Source organism: Micropterus salmoides, unplaced genomic scaffold (assembly GCF_014851395.1).
Source record: "Micropterus salmoides isolate LMB-PRFRI ecotype aquatic unplaced genomic scaffold, ASM1485139v1 Ms_hic_scaffold_10, whole genome shotgun sequence".
Lineage (NCBI taxonomy): Eukaryota > Metazoa > Chordata > Actinopteri > Centrarchiformes > Centrarchidae > Micropterus > Micropterus salmoides.
In genome coordinates this window covers 21,724,686-21,738,951 of record NW_024040041.1, presented here as the reverse complement: position 1 = coordinate 21,738,951, position 14,266 = coordinate 21,724,686, and the positions used below count along the sequence as shown (strand labels likewise).

Below are 14,266 nucleotides of genomic sequence, written 5' to 3'. Positions count from 1 at the left end.
GTCAGCAAAACAAAATTCTTAATGTATTTGGTCTAGCATGTAGCTCATACTTCATAATGAATGATGTGTAGAGTAGACAATGATTATTGATCATTATTAATGCTTATTCCCAGGCTGAAAAGTAGTTACACCTTGTACCTGTACAATGTTGTAATGAAAAACATGTCAGAAAAACCACAAGGACTCTGTTCCTCCCCACAGGCTCTGTAGACTATGCACTGTAGTAAAATGACTGTCAGCCTCCCAATTATTTCTGTTTGCCTCTGTATGACATGTCTGCACGCACACACACAAACACACACACACACGCAGATGTGTGTAAACATGTAAACCCACACAGCAAAGCAGTCCACCTGTCTTTTCCCAATTAATTTCCTCTCAACCATTTAGAAGCTGTTTACGGTTTGATAAACTGCAGTTCACCAGATGAGTAATGTGAAGATTAAAACAGCTGAAACATCTCACCAAATTAAAACAGCTATTCAATTTGACTAAATTCACCTACTTTAACCAGAACAGCTTTCCAGCCATAACTTTAAATTGCATTGTGTACAATTGTTTTAATGAAATATTCAAAACACATAAAACTGTCAAAATAAAGAAATCCATTTTAAAAGAATATCTGATATCTATCCAGTGACTGTATGCAGAGCCACTATTAATCTGGCATGGCTGTAGTGTGTATGTGTGTTAGGGTCTTCTGAGTGTTACTATCAATGGCTCCGAACTGCTTCCCCCGCACTGACACGGACACAAATTTAATCACTTTGGCATCCAACAAGACTCCCTTATTTGGTCAGGCATTGCTCAGGCTGGGTGAGTGAAAATAAAAGTGTTCATTCACTATACTACACAGAATGCATTCAAGACAAATAACTCTTTTTGGACTCTTCATCTGTTATTTCTTTAATGTTGATATTATGCCTTGCTGTGATATGTTAGACTTTTATTTTACAAATACACGCTATACCTTATTCCTGACTTTAGTATTCTAAAACCTTGCATAATAATAAATAAATTAATGTCAATACACAGTATAAAGCCATGAGAAGTTGTGTATGAATGCGACCATTACCTATAAACTAATTTGTTACACCTACAGTGCACACATAACTTTCCGTTTAAAGCTGACTGTGAGACTGTGAGATGTAAGGGCTACAATACAGTGCTTTATACAGAAGAGTTGAAGCAGCACTAGGCTACATATTGTTTTCTAATGGCAGGATCGTATTCACTTCTCTGTCTCTGTCTATGCGTCCTATTTCTGGCGCAGCATTGATTCTAGTAAACTAACTCCCACAACAAAATACTGGATTACAGTACAAACAAGGTCAGCTTACTGTGAAATACTTCTGAAATTAACAAATTAACCTTTAAGGTGGTCATGCTACTGTGTGCACTCCATGCTTTGAAATACCCTCTATTTGCCCTTAAAAACTAAAACTAAACTAAACAAACAGATTAACTAACTAAGTATTTCATACATGGGATTTACTCTGTGATATTTTAAAAATTACCACGTGTCGTACAAAGCTGTTGTCCAAAGATAAATTTGACCATGGAAAAAAACAGTTTGAATGGTTAGCTGGAGGATATTTCTTTACCCCCATAACTTACTTGTGTCTATTTATATCTGCGCCCTGAGTCTTATTTTGGACATTGTTTCTAAGTAAACTCTTTCATCACACTGTGACAGGTTGTTTCAACAGACATCTCAAATAACTAAGAGGTAATCATTGCATAACATGCAATCAAAAGACCATGTTGAGGGCAAATGTTCCATCACCACCACAATCTCTTCTATCATCCTTGGGTAATTCAGGCTGTTATTTGCTCGTTTCATTCTGAGGTGTGGTGTTTATTTGAGAATGCACAATGTGCATGCTCAACACAACACAGTCTTACACTGGATATGCCTTAGGGAGCTGAGGTATTAACACTTATTTCTGAGGTTAAGATGAGGTAGCCTTCCAGAGACAAGGGAGGGGCCTCGGATCCTGCAGCCATCAAAGCACTGTGAAGAAGAATGGCCACCAGACGTGCTCATGTTGAAGATGACCTTTCCTGTCCAATTTGTGGACACATTCTCAGTCAGCCAGTGGTGCTCACATGCAGACACAGATTCTGTAAAGCCTGTCTAAAAGACAGCTGGGAGACACAAGGCCGTGGGGATTCAAACTATTGTCCTCTGTGCTGGCGCCGTTCCTCCATGGATCAAATAGTGGTGAGCACTGTGCTGGAGAAGTCCTGTGAATCCTTCAAGCTGGACAGAAGCAAGAATGACCCAGAGGCTTGTAAGGAGCATGGAGAAAAGCTCACGCTGTTTTGTTTGGAGGACTTGGAGCCAATCTGTGGTGTGTGTGGGAAAGCAGCTGCACACACTGGGCACAGACTCTATCCTATTGGGGAAGGTGCTCATGACTGTAAGGTAGGCAAGTTAAAGTTACAGGGTTGGTCACCCCAGTACATCACATTGGTAGCACATTATTTGATCTGCATATCTCCAGCAACACATGCTTAGAAAATGTTGCATTATCAAAGACATTTTCTCTTGTTTTACAACATTTTTTTGCAGATGGAATGAATGATGATGTCTATTGAAATATCTTTCACATTATTTGAATGCTGAAATGAAAGTACCTAAGGTCAACAGTAGTGTGCATAAGCCTTCAAAAATAAAATGTGAAGATTATTTTGACAAGCATAACTGATTCGACTTTTGAGCATTTACAGATGAAATCTCAAAGGCTATCTATTTTATAAGAGAAAATGGCACCGTGTACCTGGACATTATTTTAATTTACAGCTTGTCAACATTTTGAAAATATATTGTTTATTGTGTTTTTCACCAGGTTTGATTTAGATTTTCTTACTGTCTTTGTGCTTCTCTTAGCCTGATATGCTGATATGTGTGAAGGTGTTTGGCAGAGTTCATTAACATTCTAATAATAGATTCATATTTTTGGTTTGCCACTGCTGTTGGGGTCCCGAGAGGACTGAAACTCGACTCCCACAACATTTCTGTGACGCCACATTTATTATACTCTTGCCCTCCTCCACCTTCTCTCAAGAACGGGAAACCTTCATTTAAAATTAATCTATTGGTTGCCATATTGTGTCCCTTGCTTGATTCTAAGCTGCATGAGGTATATTTTGCTTGTTACAAGAGCATTAGATCCTCTTCCATAGATCCCTTTAACTTGATGCTGCTGTATTGTGCAGCTTTGCCTTTACAGGCAATACTGCCATAGAAGAGTATGTGGCAGCTGAGAGCCCCATGTTGTGCTGACAGCTTGCCCATCTGCCAGACTGACCCTGACTTTAAGTGTTGATTCCCTGTCACCGACTTTATAGGAAGAACTGAAGAGTGCGCTGCTGCCTTTGAAAGAGAAGATGCAGCTGTACAAGAAAGCGAAAATGGCCTGTGAGGAAATGGCAGAACATGTCATGGTACTGTCAGTTCCATCACTACATCATGTTACCTTGAACACAGTTGAGAGCAAAGGTGTGAAGGCAATGATTAACCATCAATCATGTCTCTTCCCAGAACCAAGCTGAACATACCGAAACACAGATCAAAGAGGAATTTGAAGCCCTTCACTGTTTTCTAAAAGAGCAAGAGGCTGCTAGGCTTTCTGCTTTGAAGGCCGATGAGGATGAGAAGACTCTGATGATTAACCAGAGGATTGAGGAGATGAGCAATGAAATTACATCTCTGTCCAACACCATCAGATTAGTAGAACAGGACATGAAATCTCAAGACATCCCATTTCTTAAGGTAAATAAGACTGATATTATAGTATTATATTTATCAGACAATTCATGTAACAAATCTTAGAAGAAACTTTCATATGCACATTTGGTGAAACATTTTGTTCTCTTCAATTTTGTTTAGAATTACAAAGAAACAATAAGAAGGTATGTATTATTGCTACATCTAGGATCCAGTTGAGCTTATTTTTTAGGATAATATAGCTCTATAGACACAATTCTCAACCACTAACTGCTTAAGTGTCTTTTCAGAACCTGGCGAACTTCCCCCAATCCAAAGATGATTTCTGGTGCTCTGATTGATGTGGCCAAGCACTTGGGCTCTCTGAAATATAAAGTGTGGGAGAAGATGAAGAGCATAGTAAAATATAGTGCGTTCCTCAAACTATAACTAGTCATGTTTTATTGATCAGCTCTTTCCCTGCCATTTAAGTAACTTGAACCTTGTTTTTTTTTCTCAAGATCCTGTGATTCTAGATCCCAACACAGCAGCTAGCTGCTTCAGCCTCTCAGAAGATCTCACAGTTGTGCAGAACTGCACCCAGATTTTCAAGCTGCCAGACAACCCTGAACGCTTTGACATCAGTGCTGAAATGCTGGCTGCTGAGGGCTATTCCTCTGGACGCCACAGCTGGGATGTAGAGGTGAAGGACAACACCTACTGGGTGGTGGGAGTAGCCAGTGAGTCCATCAACAGGAAGGGCAAGCACGTACTGACGCCAGCAGAGGGATTCTGGACTATACGGTTTCGCAACGGAGAGCATAAGGCCTGCACAGCACCATGGGAGCCGCTGAACATGACTACGAAGCCAGAAGTGATAAGAGTAGTTTTAGACATGGACCGAGGCAAGGTGACGTTTTATGACCCCAGAGAGAGAACACCTCTGTACACCTTCACAGATGTCATCACACCCAGAGCCTTTCCCTACTTTTGCACTGCCTGCAAAGAGCATCCACTGAAAATCCTATCCACAAGAATATCCTTGTCAATGGACCACTAACTCACACTGGAAACATTTTGCCAAACATTGCTTATATAAAAATCCAATGAAAGAAATTAAGGGCTGCTTAAGCTTGTGAACATATGATCATGTTTTCTCTTGCAAGAGATGACTGTGGGGAACACTGAACGAAAAATGCACCTCTAAATTATTATTGATGAATGACATGAAACAGAAATGTTTTAAAATATTTTATTTGAGTTACAACATAACATGTAATCTGGAGGATCTGAAATTGTAAATAGCTTCACAATCTTTAACACCTATATATTACTATACTGATAAGATTTGTTACGTGAATGTACAGTCACTATGTGTGACGTAGCTTTGCATGACACAAAATCACTACCACTTCTGGCTTATTTCCAAGCAAAGGCATAACAAATGATTTAAACAGATTGGAAGCTTCATATAAGGCACATACTGTAACATTTGTGTATTTGCAAACCCATGCCACTGTTGTTCAGAGGTTCAAATATGACAAGTGAGATTAGTTTTCAATTGCATAAAAAAATACTCTATGGTTAGTGTTTGATCTAGTAGCCACGTGCCTTCACTGCATGTTGAAGTCCGGTCTTTAAGCCTTATCCAAACACGCGGCAGTAACGCCATAGCCTCATCCTAAAGTATTGCTTAAACCTAATTCTGGCAGCATATTTCATAAAGGGGTTACACCCCGTAACAAAGTTAGACTTGATAGCCCTCTTGCTGTCCTAATCACATTACTGTAACATGTATACTATTTCAAATGGGTTGTGGGAGATACCCACTCTATGTGCGGTAATGCTCAACATCCTTTTGAGGTGTTCATTTAATACATTTTTTAAAAAAGTTATTAAAAAGTATTAAATGCCCTCACATTATGTACTCGTATGTTACTCATACAGTGTTAAAACATCATCTGAAACAATACTCTGCCTATGTAAGTAGTCCTTTTAACTCTGTTCCGTGAACAGTCATAATCTCGGCAGGTGGTGCACCAAGATTGACTTATTCCGAAACCAGCATATGCATACGCTATCCTTCCTTTACAGCTTCTGTTTAACTGAGGCACCACGACTGCCATGCTATGGCCTCGATGTCATAGAGACATTCTTCCCTCCGCTATAGCATTGTATAGCTCCTCATCTACAGCCTCATAACGCGCAGCTCTAGTGTTCAAAAAGTAGATCTGGTCAGCGGTGAGACGTGGGTCGAATCCCTCTCTCTGCAGCCTGGTTTTCTGGATTTTAAATGTACCTATGCAGGAATGTGGAGATACACAAAAGAATATGATTTACTGATCTGAAATCTTCAGTGATGGTTAACATTTTTATGAACACAGGAAAGTTTACCTGTGGTGTCAACATGTGGGGAGATTCGCAGGAACACAGGGCGAGCATACGGAGGAAGAGCGCGCTGGGCTTCCTTCAGGAAACTGTTGCAGTCAAAACTCCCTGTAGTGTCTGCAATGGCAGCCATGCCTGCCTTTCCTTCCACACCTGCCATAACACATAGAAATAAATGCTTGTCAAGTAGTAAGTACAGTCAAAAGCAACATGCACTAAATGGTCCTAATGTGATGCTGAAAGCAGGAAGTATATGAAGTTAACCATCACCTGTCACTGCCACGCCATACACAGCCACATCAGTCTGACCCAGAAGACTGCTGAGTATGCCCTCCACCTCTGTGGTTGAGACATTTTCTCCTCTCCAGCGAAAAGTGTCTCCGCCGCGGTCACGGAAGTACATGTAGCCCAGTTCATCCATCACCAGTACGTCACCTAGGGTAGACATATGGGGAAATAACTGGGTCAAAAACTCAGATGTCTAGTCACAGTATGGCTAAACAATCATAATTATCCCTACCAAGCTTTGAAAAAGGAAGCTTGGCAATCTGACAGTCTTTATTTGTCAGGGTTTCAACTTTCAAGTTTTAAGAGTTATAAATACCATGAACACTTAAAAGACAAATAAAAATGATTTGTAACCTGATATATATGCAGAATCATTTTTCTTAAAGACATTGTGAGCTATCTTTTTCTTCGTAGCGTCCTGGTTAGCATATCCATCGAAACGCCTTAATGGGTCCTGCTGGTTGATACGACCCACCAGAAGCCCTGGCTCCCCTGCAAGACAAGGAGCAGTTTAATGGAGTGCTATCAGAAGATCAACGTGGTGAACAATAACATACTACGCGTAGCTAAGTCGTTATTGTAGTTTAAGTATTAGTTACCAGGGCGGCAAGGCACACAGAGGCCCCGGCTGTCGCGAACCAGCTCCATGCTGTCCTCGTCCACCCTCACCAGACGGATTGGATACACATTGGGGAGAATGCGACTGTTGAATCCACAGGCTCCCACCTGACAGGACAGAATTAGCTTGACTCTAATCCAATTCACATTTTATCAGTGAAGACACAATTAACACTGTGATTGCTGACCTTGCCATCCATGTTGGCAATGCTGCAGTTGCACTCAGTCGCTCCGTAGAACTCGCCAATCTGCGCCACCCTAAAACGTTCTGTGAAGGCCTCCCACACACTGGGCCGCAACCCGTTTCCCACTGCTAGACGAACTTTGTGGCCTTTTTCTGAAGGCCGTACTGGCTGAGACAGGAGGTAGCGGCAGATTTCCCCGATATACTGCACCACCTACGACAGGAAAGTAAACTTGTTATTGTGGCAGCACTTGTTCAAAGTAATTTTTTTAGTTTTTGATTTAATTTAAATATGGCACTCAGTATTTTCCAAGCATAAGCTCTTACAGTGCAGTTGTACTTAATGCAATCTTCCCAGAAGCGGCTGGCAGAAAATTTCTTCTTCACTACCACAGTGAGGCCATGGATTAGACACTGACCAACTCCCATGATATTACCTGCCAAGATGAGAAAGCTAACACTTTTATGATGCAAATCTAAAGCGGAAAACTGTATTCACCAAGAGAGGGAGGCTACCATCACATACCTGCTGAGTGATAGAGAGGCAGGCAGTCATAGATGATGTCATCAGGGCGCATGACAAAGGCAAAATACCCAAAAGCAGCAATTCTGTAGTAACTGTCGGGAACACAGGAGAGATTCTCAGACATCTAACATCAGCTGTGCAGCAACTGTAACAACTCTGGAGAATGATTATTTTGTGAGTAACATACCGACTGTGTACCACAATGGCAGCCTTGGGTAGTCCTGTGGTGCCAGAGGTGTAAATATAAAATAGACGGTCTGCAGAAGAGAATACAATAGAGCATTATAATGACCCTCTGCCAGTTTAAGATCCATACAGGTGTCTTCACAGTATTTCAGTCACTGCTGGAATGCCATCCCAAAGAATGCCAGAACAGAAAATATAGTCATTGCTTTTATTCTGCCCCATGTTTTGTGGGGAAATACATACCTCTAGTTTGTCATGTGGGGTATATCTCAGGCTCACACCTTCAATGCGGACTTGAACTATGTTTATTTGTCTAAGACATTGTTCATATATGGTGTGTTATTCAGACAGTACACATCTCAACAAGTCATTCACACCTACTACAGACAGCTGTCCAGGGAAAAATGTCAATATCTATCTCAAATTAAAAATTACTCATCACTCTCAAAGTTCTGCACAGCTGAGGATTCACCACATCACGCTTGAGTCACATAATGTTCACTAAGAATTTAGAACAAAGTAAAAAAAAACACTCACACAAACAAAAACAAAAGCTTATCAGAGAAACTGCAAAAGGAAATAGCTTAACATACAGATTAAGTCTTAAATAGAGCCAGAACTGAGTTCAGCGATAGATAAGGTACTCACCGTTCATGCCTTTGGGGGGAACACAAGGTGAAGGGGGATGTCTAGGTGCAGAGGCTAAAATTGGGTCCAGAGGTTGAGCACCCAAACAGGCCAGAAGTTCTGCACTGAGGTCTCCCGTACAGAGCCGTACCATGGACTGGCTGAAGGAGGAACTGACCTCCAACATGGCTGACATTCATTAAGAGGAACAAGGGGGAGAGAGAGAGAGACAGGACACCAGTCATGTTAGTTCAAGTGCTCTTGTTTAAATATGAGCATACTGTAAATATATATCTAATAATATAATATATGCTATAAATATATGCTGTGACTTCATTACATGATCCTTTTAGTAAAAGGTCAAAGTACTAAATTTAATTTCTGAAGCAATAATACCTATAAAACCGACAAATGAAACCATCATGGACCAATGTGACGACAAAAAGACAAAAGCAGACCCCCCGCACACATATGCACACACTTAGAACATTACAGTAATTACAGAGACAAAGGAGAAAAGAGTAAAGTGTTTGTATTTTAACAGAGAACTAGGACAATCAAATGTTAACCAGCAGGCACTTCCTGTGCTCTTCTTCTTCTATCCCCCTACAATTCTTTTGTATTGATTGCACTTTTTTGCTAACTCTATTTACCCCATTGATGCAATATGTGCTATTAGCTCTAACTAGTGTTTACTGCTGCTCTTACTAGTATGTATCGTCACTGTATTGTCAGTTGCAGATCTTGTGCTGTATTTGATACTTTGTTGATGCTTGCATGTTGTTCCTCAAATGTAAGTTGGTTTGGATAAAAGCATCTGCCAAATGCTTAAATGTAATGTAATGTAAAAGGACATGGAATAGACGTTGTTTTACTGGCAATGTGATCAGCTACAGCATGTCCTCACCACATGTTAAAGACAAAGTCATTTTCACAGTTTATGTTCTGCACAAAAATATTATATTAGAGTGTTACGTCACATGTTGTTACACACAAAATCTTAACTAAAGATATAAATTTGTTGCTGAGGTTAATCAGTACGTTAGGACCTTTGCTTGCAATGACAACGTAACCATCTTCCTTTTTAAATAATCAGCTGAATAAGAGGCAACCTATTATCCTATAATACAGCATTTAAGAATTTACCCTTCTTCCTTGATACAGACTTAAAACCTAATGCTAATTTCTTGATCAGCTTTTCCTACCTTGTTTAACACTTTCTTACCATCAGCAAGCTCAGCTCCGAACACAATAGCCTGGGACCCTGACACCCCGATACAGTGCAGGAGGGAATCATGGCGGAGGTTGAAGTTGATGAGTGCAGCTTCCACCCCAACCTTGGCCAAGCCCAGCCAAAGCGCCACCTGCAACGGCCTGCTTTCCATGAAGAGGGCAACCACGTCGCCCGAGACCCATCCCTGACCTCTTGCCCAGTGGGCCACTGCATTAGTCAGCTCATCCAGCTGTGTGAAGGTCCACGTTTCCCCCGTGGCCTCATAGATCAGTGCTGGTTTATTTGGGTGGAGTTTTACTGTCTGGGCAAATATGGAAGGAATGTTACTTCCATTGCGCATGTAGCGCCATAAAGCCAGCTTCACTCTCAACAGCACATACAGGCCACTGATGAGGGTCAGAGAAGGAAGACAAGGAAAAATGGAGGTAAGTAAAGATGTGGAGCCACAAGCAATGATCAGAACTATATTTAGACATATCTAACTTACTTCAGATCTCTCTTGGCAGTGCGTGCTGCAATGTAAAAGTATTTCCAGCTTCTTGTGCCCAGATAAACCCCAAGGCCTGCTACCAGACTCCAGGACCAGGACACCCCAAAGAGACGCAACAGTCCCACAGACCCCAGAGAGGCTGAGACACTCGCTGCATTGTGCATTCTTGTCATGAGGGAAATGGAAAAAGATGTGTTTTAGGACAGAATGGGCACAAGTTGAAGCCTACTTGGTTTTCCCTCAGGAAGTTGAACTTGAACTGTAGTATGCCTATGCTGGTACACACAAATAGGCTACATACAAGAAACTTTTTTAAAGGTTAATAGCTAAATAATACATAAAACCCGAGTAGGGATACAGTTATCTCATATCAATCAGTTCACATTTGAGCAGTGCACATAACAGACATCACTGCAGATAACACAAAGTATCATCGTCAACTTAAAGGCAAAATCTACATACTTTTACTGTAAAACATCTTAGGCCTACCTACGAGTCAACAGACTGAAGCGATGTCACCTTTCACCCGCTAACCCCTCCGGTCGGCACAAGTTGTTACTTAGTTACTTTCGCGGAAACTATCGAATGTTCAGATCTTCCTCCGGATGTTGAGAGCGTCGAGAAGAATTACAATGTCGCGTTTTCAAGTAAACTAATGTTGTGTAGTTTGCAATTGTTACAACAGTGTTACAGTTTACTGCTCGTCCGCACGGTTATGTAAACGGTTCACATACGGTATTTGGAAATAGGCCTATGTCAAACGTAAGAGAGCGAGAGTTCATAATTTGTGCCCGACATTCGAAAGTGACCGAAACGTGAATGAGAGCAGTGAATGCGGATGAATCAGGCTATTTTCTGTACTCCATATTGAATAGAGTCCTGCTAAAAGAAGCACCGCCCACCCCGAGTGTGTCTCCCTCAGCAGCTCAGCCATTTGTTCAACTCGGCGCTTGTCAAGCTTTTCTCAATTATGATTGGACAATTCTAACACCGCCCAATTACTCAACCACTAGATTTGCAGGTGGCTGCTATTGATAGTAGCACCGGCACAGACTACTAACTAAATTTTGTGAGATGTTGTGAAAGTCCATTTCCATCCCTCATTCACACTGCTGCCGTGTAGACTCCTGTTGTGTGGACCTCACCAGGCCCTGTTGAAAATAAATAAATAACACAGCTTGCATTCATTTTCCACAACACACATGAAGGAAATGATTTATTTAAGTCTATAAGAGAAAAAGTCCAAGAGCAACATGGTCACTGTAGACTGAAGGCCTGCCTGCGTGTATCTCCACATGTGCCATTTGCTGTCCCTGTGGCACAGCAAACTCTGAAAAATACTGCCCTCCTCAGTAAGATGTAAACCCAAGGGTCCAAGATCTGATTCCAGGAGGCCATACGTAAGCCCAGAAGAATGAACCCATCTTTCTCACGTGCTGAGACTCTTTGGTTGAACTGCATCACAAGAATGTGGATCTATAATGTGAGAGAGACAAAGCTATTACTTTATCAGCTACAATATTCTTTAAAACACCTGACCATTAATGTGAAAATGGAAACAAATTCTGCAATCTTAAACTTATAGTACTTACAAGAAAAGGGCTCCAGCATACACTGGAAACCAGAGTGATAACTGCCAGTTGTGCCATCATCTCCACATCCAATGAGCAGAACAAGGAGGAAGACAATGCAGATGATGCATGACGAGTACAGCAATCTGATGAATTTGTATTAACATCATGGGACTTCATTCTGGCCTGCAGCAATGCCAGACCACTCAGGATGTTGCAGAGCAGGGAAAGCGCCAGTGCAGTCAGGCCCAGACATGAGAAGGCCAGAGCCAGATTGGTGTCAGCTGTAGACTGTGGATCATGGATAGGCAAGAAGCACCATGTCCCAGGAGACTGGGTAGTGTAAGTCCCTACAGCAAAGAAAGGTAGAACTGCCAGCACAAGTGCAAGAGAGGACAGAAATAGGACAACCTGCTTCATATGAGCCAATGTGATCATAGCAGTGTGGAAAAAGGGCTGGGTGATGGCCACACAGCGCTCTACTGCCATGGCACAACCCAATAGCAAAGTGCACAAGCCAAAAAACACCATACTTGCCCCGAAGATCTGACAGAATTCCTTGGTGGGCTTGCTGGCATGTATTTTATACCTCTGATCCATGTGTAGATACAAGGCAAAGGTGCCTGGGATCACATGACTTCCCAGGTCAGCCAAAAGCAAAGCCACTGTTAGCAGCAGAAATGGTGTTTTGGACTGGCGGCGGAATCGGACACTGGACTTAGCGAGGATGCCCAGAGCCGTGAGGTTGGAGATGGCACCAAATGTCATAGTGAAGCAGGACATCCCTAAATCTGAAGAGCTGACTGGTGGCCAGGTGCTACGGTTCAGCCAGGGACTTGGCTGTTCAGATGAGTTGATCTTCAGGTTCTGGTGGAGGATGGAAGGCATAGAAGAGGTGAAGAATGAAGTCATGTGTATGGACGGTGTCCTCGTCTTCAGTGTCACCTGCAGAGAATTACAAGCAAGTTAAAATACCTCTAAAAGTTTAAACAAAGTCACTGTGTGACCATTTTTAGCAAATGTTTTTTTGTCACCCTGTTCTGCTGTCTAAAAGGTTTCTCAATTCATAGAAAGCAGGACCACAGAGAAGTCTTGAATACAAAATCGTGTACTAATGAATGCTATGATATATGCTTCACTTACAACAAGTGGTCTGCCAATGACTCTTGGGATTTAGACTTTAATTATGAAAGCTGCTACTGCCCAGGCAATAATGAAGAGGAGTGGATGAAACCTGCCTGTGCCTTTTCCCAGTGTTTTTAGTCTCTAACTGCACGTAAGAAAGAAGTGCTTGTTTGTAATACATGAATAGAGGTTTTCTCACAAATGCAAACTTTTAAAAACATGGCTGTTCATGGAAAATACATATGAAAGACCAGTGTCCAGTAATGCGTTCATTGCAGTCTCTCTGTTTATTTTAAGGATGTTGTAAGGTGTTTTTGTCTTAATTATAGTAGACAAAGATTTGTAGGGAGACACATGACAAATGTACCAGGCATTTTTAAATCCAGAAAATACTCCTTTACCAAGTGGATGCCCTAAGTAGAGAATGATCAGATTTTAACAAACTTTACTGCTGTGGAAATGTAGGGAACTTGCGCATTTCTGCTGCTTTTATTTGGTCGGTTTAAAATGTATGAACTTCACAGCTTCTCCTTGTGTCCACACCGATAATGCACACAATCAAGTAGTCCATTTGTTTAATCATATAATTATTATTTTTTACAAATTATTTTGTTTATGCATTTCTTTCTGTTACCTCCCCTTTTCTTCATCAATAGCACGTATACCTTCACAGAGAGAGGCAATTTGCCTGGAGAGTGGGAGGAAATAAAAGAGGAATTGCATTATTAAAAGGAATCCAGGGGTTATATTCAGGATTGGGAAGATGTTATCAGTAACAAATGATATTTGTCAACCATGATATAATTTTTCATGGAAAGGCTTCAGACGCTGGCTACTGTATCTTTTCCCAAATATCAACTTACTCCAAATCTCTTGTTCAGTGTTTCTATTACTGAATACTGTGGTCTTTAAGCAGAACAAAAGATTTCTCAACAACTCAGCATAATAACCCCCTTCATTATCCAAGTCACTTGCACGAATTTGCTACCAGAGAAGAATGTGCTAAGTATGTTATCTATTAAGTGATTTACCATTAAAAGGTTATGAATAACAAATTTAACTTACCTTCAGATGAGTATGGATGAACACTGGATTGTTTGCGATCGGTCAGAATAAATTAGATGTCAGGAGAGCTGCCTGATTTTCCACATTCAGATATGACTATGGTTCACAATCGTTTGACCCCCCCCCCCCCCCCGACAGTTTCTTTTCCTCCCTGGTCTGACTATCTGACTGTCTCTCTCTCCAGAGGCTAGGCAGCAATTTTATCTCTACATGCAGGACCTGCATTTTCCACCCTACCACCTCATCTATTCC

General features: G+C 41.3%; 3 protein-coding genes across 4 annotated transcripts; 1 reads left to right on the top strand and 2 right to left on the bottom strand.

Annotated features, from left to right (window-relative positions):
• The first annotated feature begins 921 nt into the window (after positions 1–921).
• Positions 922–4,958, top strand: trim35-13 (tripartite motif containing 35-13). Its single transcript, XM_038709950.1, has 6 exons — positions 922–2,428; positions 3,355–3,450; positions 3,548–3,778; positions 3,896–3,918; positions 4,024–4,142; positions 4,234–4,958. Exons 1-6 carry the CDS (start codon positions 2,027–2,029, stop codon positions 4,770–4,772), a joined length of 1,410 nt encoding a protein of 469 aa, XP_038565878.1. The 5' UTR covers positions 922–2,026; the 3' UTR covers positions 4,773–4,958.
• slc27a1a (solute carrier family 27 member 1a) lies at positions 4,953–11,110 on the bottom strand. 2 transcript variants are annotated; one of them, XM_038709941.1, is made up of 13 exons: positions 10,743–11,110; positions 10,251–10,418; positions 9,755–10,149; positions 8,551–8,718; positions 7,904–7,973; positions 7,717–7,808; positions 7,518–7,627; positions 7,195–7,404; positions 6,988–7,114; positions 6,743–6,880; positions 6,371–6,535; positions 6,107–6,253; positions 4,953–6,011 (listed from the first exon to the last, which is right to left on the bottom strand). In XM_038709941.1, exons 2-13 carry the CDS (start codon positions 10,415–10,417, stop codon positions 5,854–5,856), a joined length of 1,947 nt encoding a protein of 648 aa, XP_038565869.1. In that variant the 5' UTR covers position 10,418; positions 10,743–11,110; the 3' UTR covers positions 4,953–5,853. The 2 variants fall into 2 exon arrangements, with proteins under 2 accessions (XP_038565869.1, XP_038565870.1); XM_038709942.1 differs by having other exon boundaries at positions 10,747–11,110.
• A 228-nt stretch (positions 11,111–11,338) lies between these two features.
• Positions 11,339–14,126, bottom strand: ptger1c (prostaglandin E receptor 1c (subtype EP1)). The gene is made up of 3 exons (XM_038709972.1): positions 14,015–14,126; positions 11,846–12,769; positions 11,339–11,729 (listed from the first exon to the last, which is right to left on the bottom strand). The coding sequence occupies exons 2-3, from the start codon at positions 12,734–12,736 to the stop codon at positions 11,511–11,513; spliced, it is 1,110 nt and encodes a 369-aa protein (XP_038565900.1). The 5' UTR covers positions 12,737–12,769; positions 14,015–14,126; the 3' UTR covers positions 11,339–11,510.
• Positions 14,127–14,266: the final 140 nt, after the last annotated feature.

What these genes read in the sequence shown, in the direction of transcription:
- slc27a1a (XM_038709941.1), bottom strand. Translation starts at nt 10,417, where the DNA reads ATGCACAATGCAGCGAGTGTCTCAGCCTCTCTGGGGTCTGTGGGACTG. An exon ending in TCCCCCCAAAGGCATGAACG is followed by an intron (nt 7,974 to 8,550) that starts GTGAGTACCTTA and finishes TCTCTTCTGCAG; the next exon opens with ACCGTCTATTTTATATTTAC. An exon ending in GCCTCTCTATCACTCAGCAG is followed by an intron (nt 7,628 to 7,716) that starts GTATGTGATGGT and finishes TCATCTTGGCAG; the next exon opens with GTAATATCATGGGAGTTGGT.
- ptger1c (XM_038709972.1), bottom strand. Translation starts at nt 12,736, where the DNA reads ATGACTTCATTCTTCACCTCTTCTATGCCTTCCATCCTCCACCAGAAC. An exon ending in TATGCTGGAGCCCTTTTCTT is followed by an intron (nt 11,730 to 11,845) that starts GTAAGTACTATA and finishes CTCACATTATAG; the next exon opens with ATCCACATTCTTGTGATGCA.
- trim35-13 (XM_038709950.1), top strand. Translation starts at nt 2,027, where the DNA reads ATGGCCACCAGACGTGCTCATGTTGAAGATGACCTTTCCTGTCCAATT. An exon ending in AAATGGCAGAACATGTCATG is followed by an intron (nt 3,451 to 3,547) that starts GTACTGTCAGTT and finishes GTCTCTTCCCAG; the next exon opens with AACCAAGCTGAACATACCGA. An exon ending in GAAGAGCATAGTAAAATATA is followed by an intron (nt 4,143 to 4,233) that starts GTGCGTTCCTCA and finishes TTTTTTCTCAAG; the next exon opens with ATCCTGTGATTCTAGATCCC.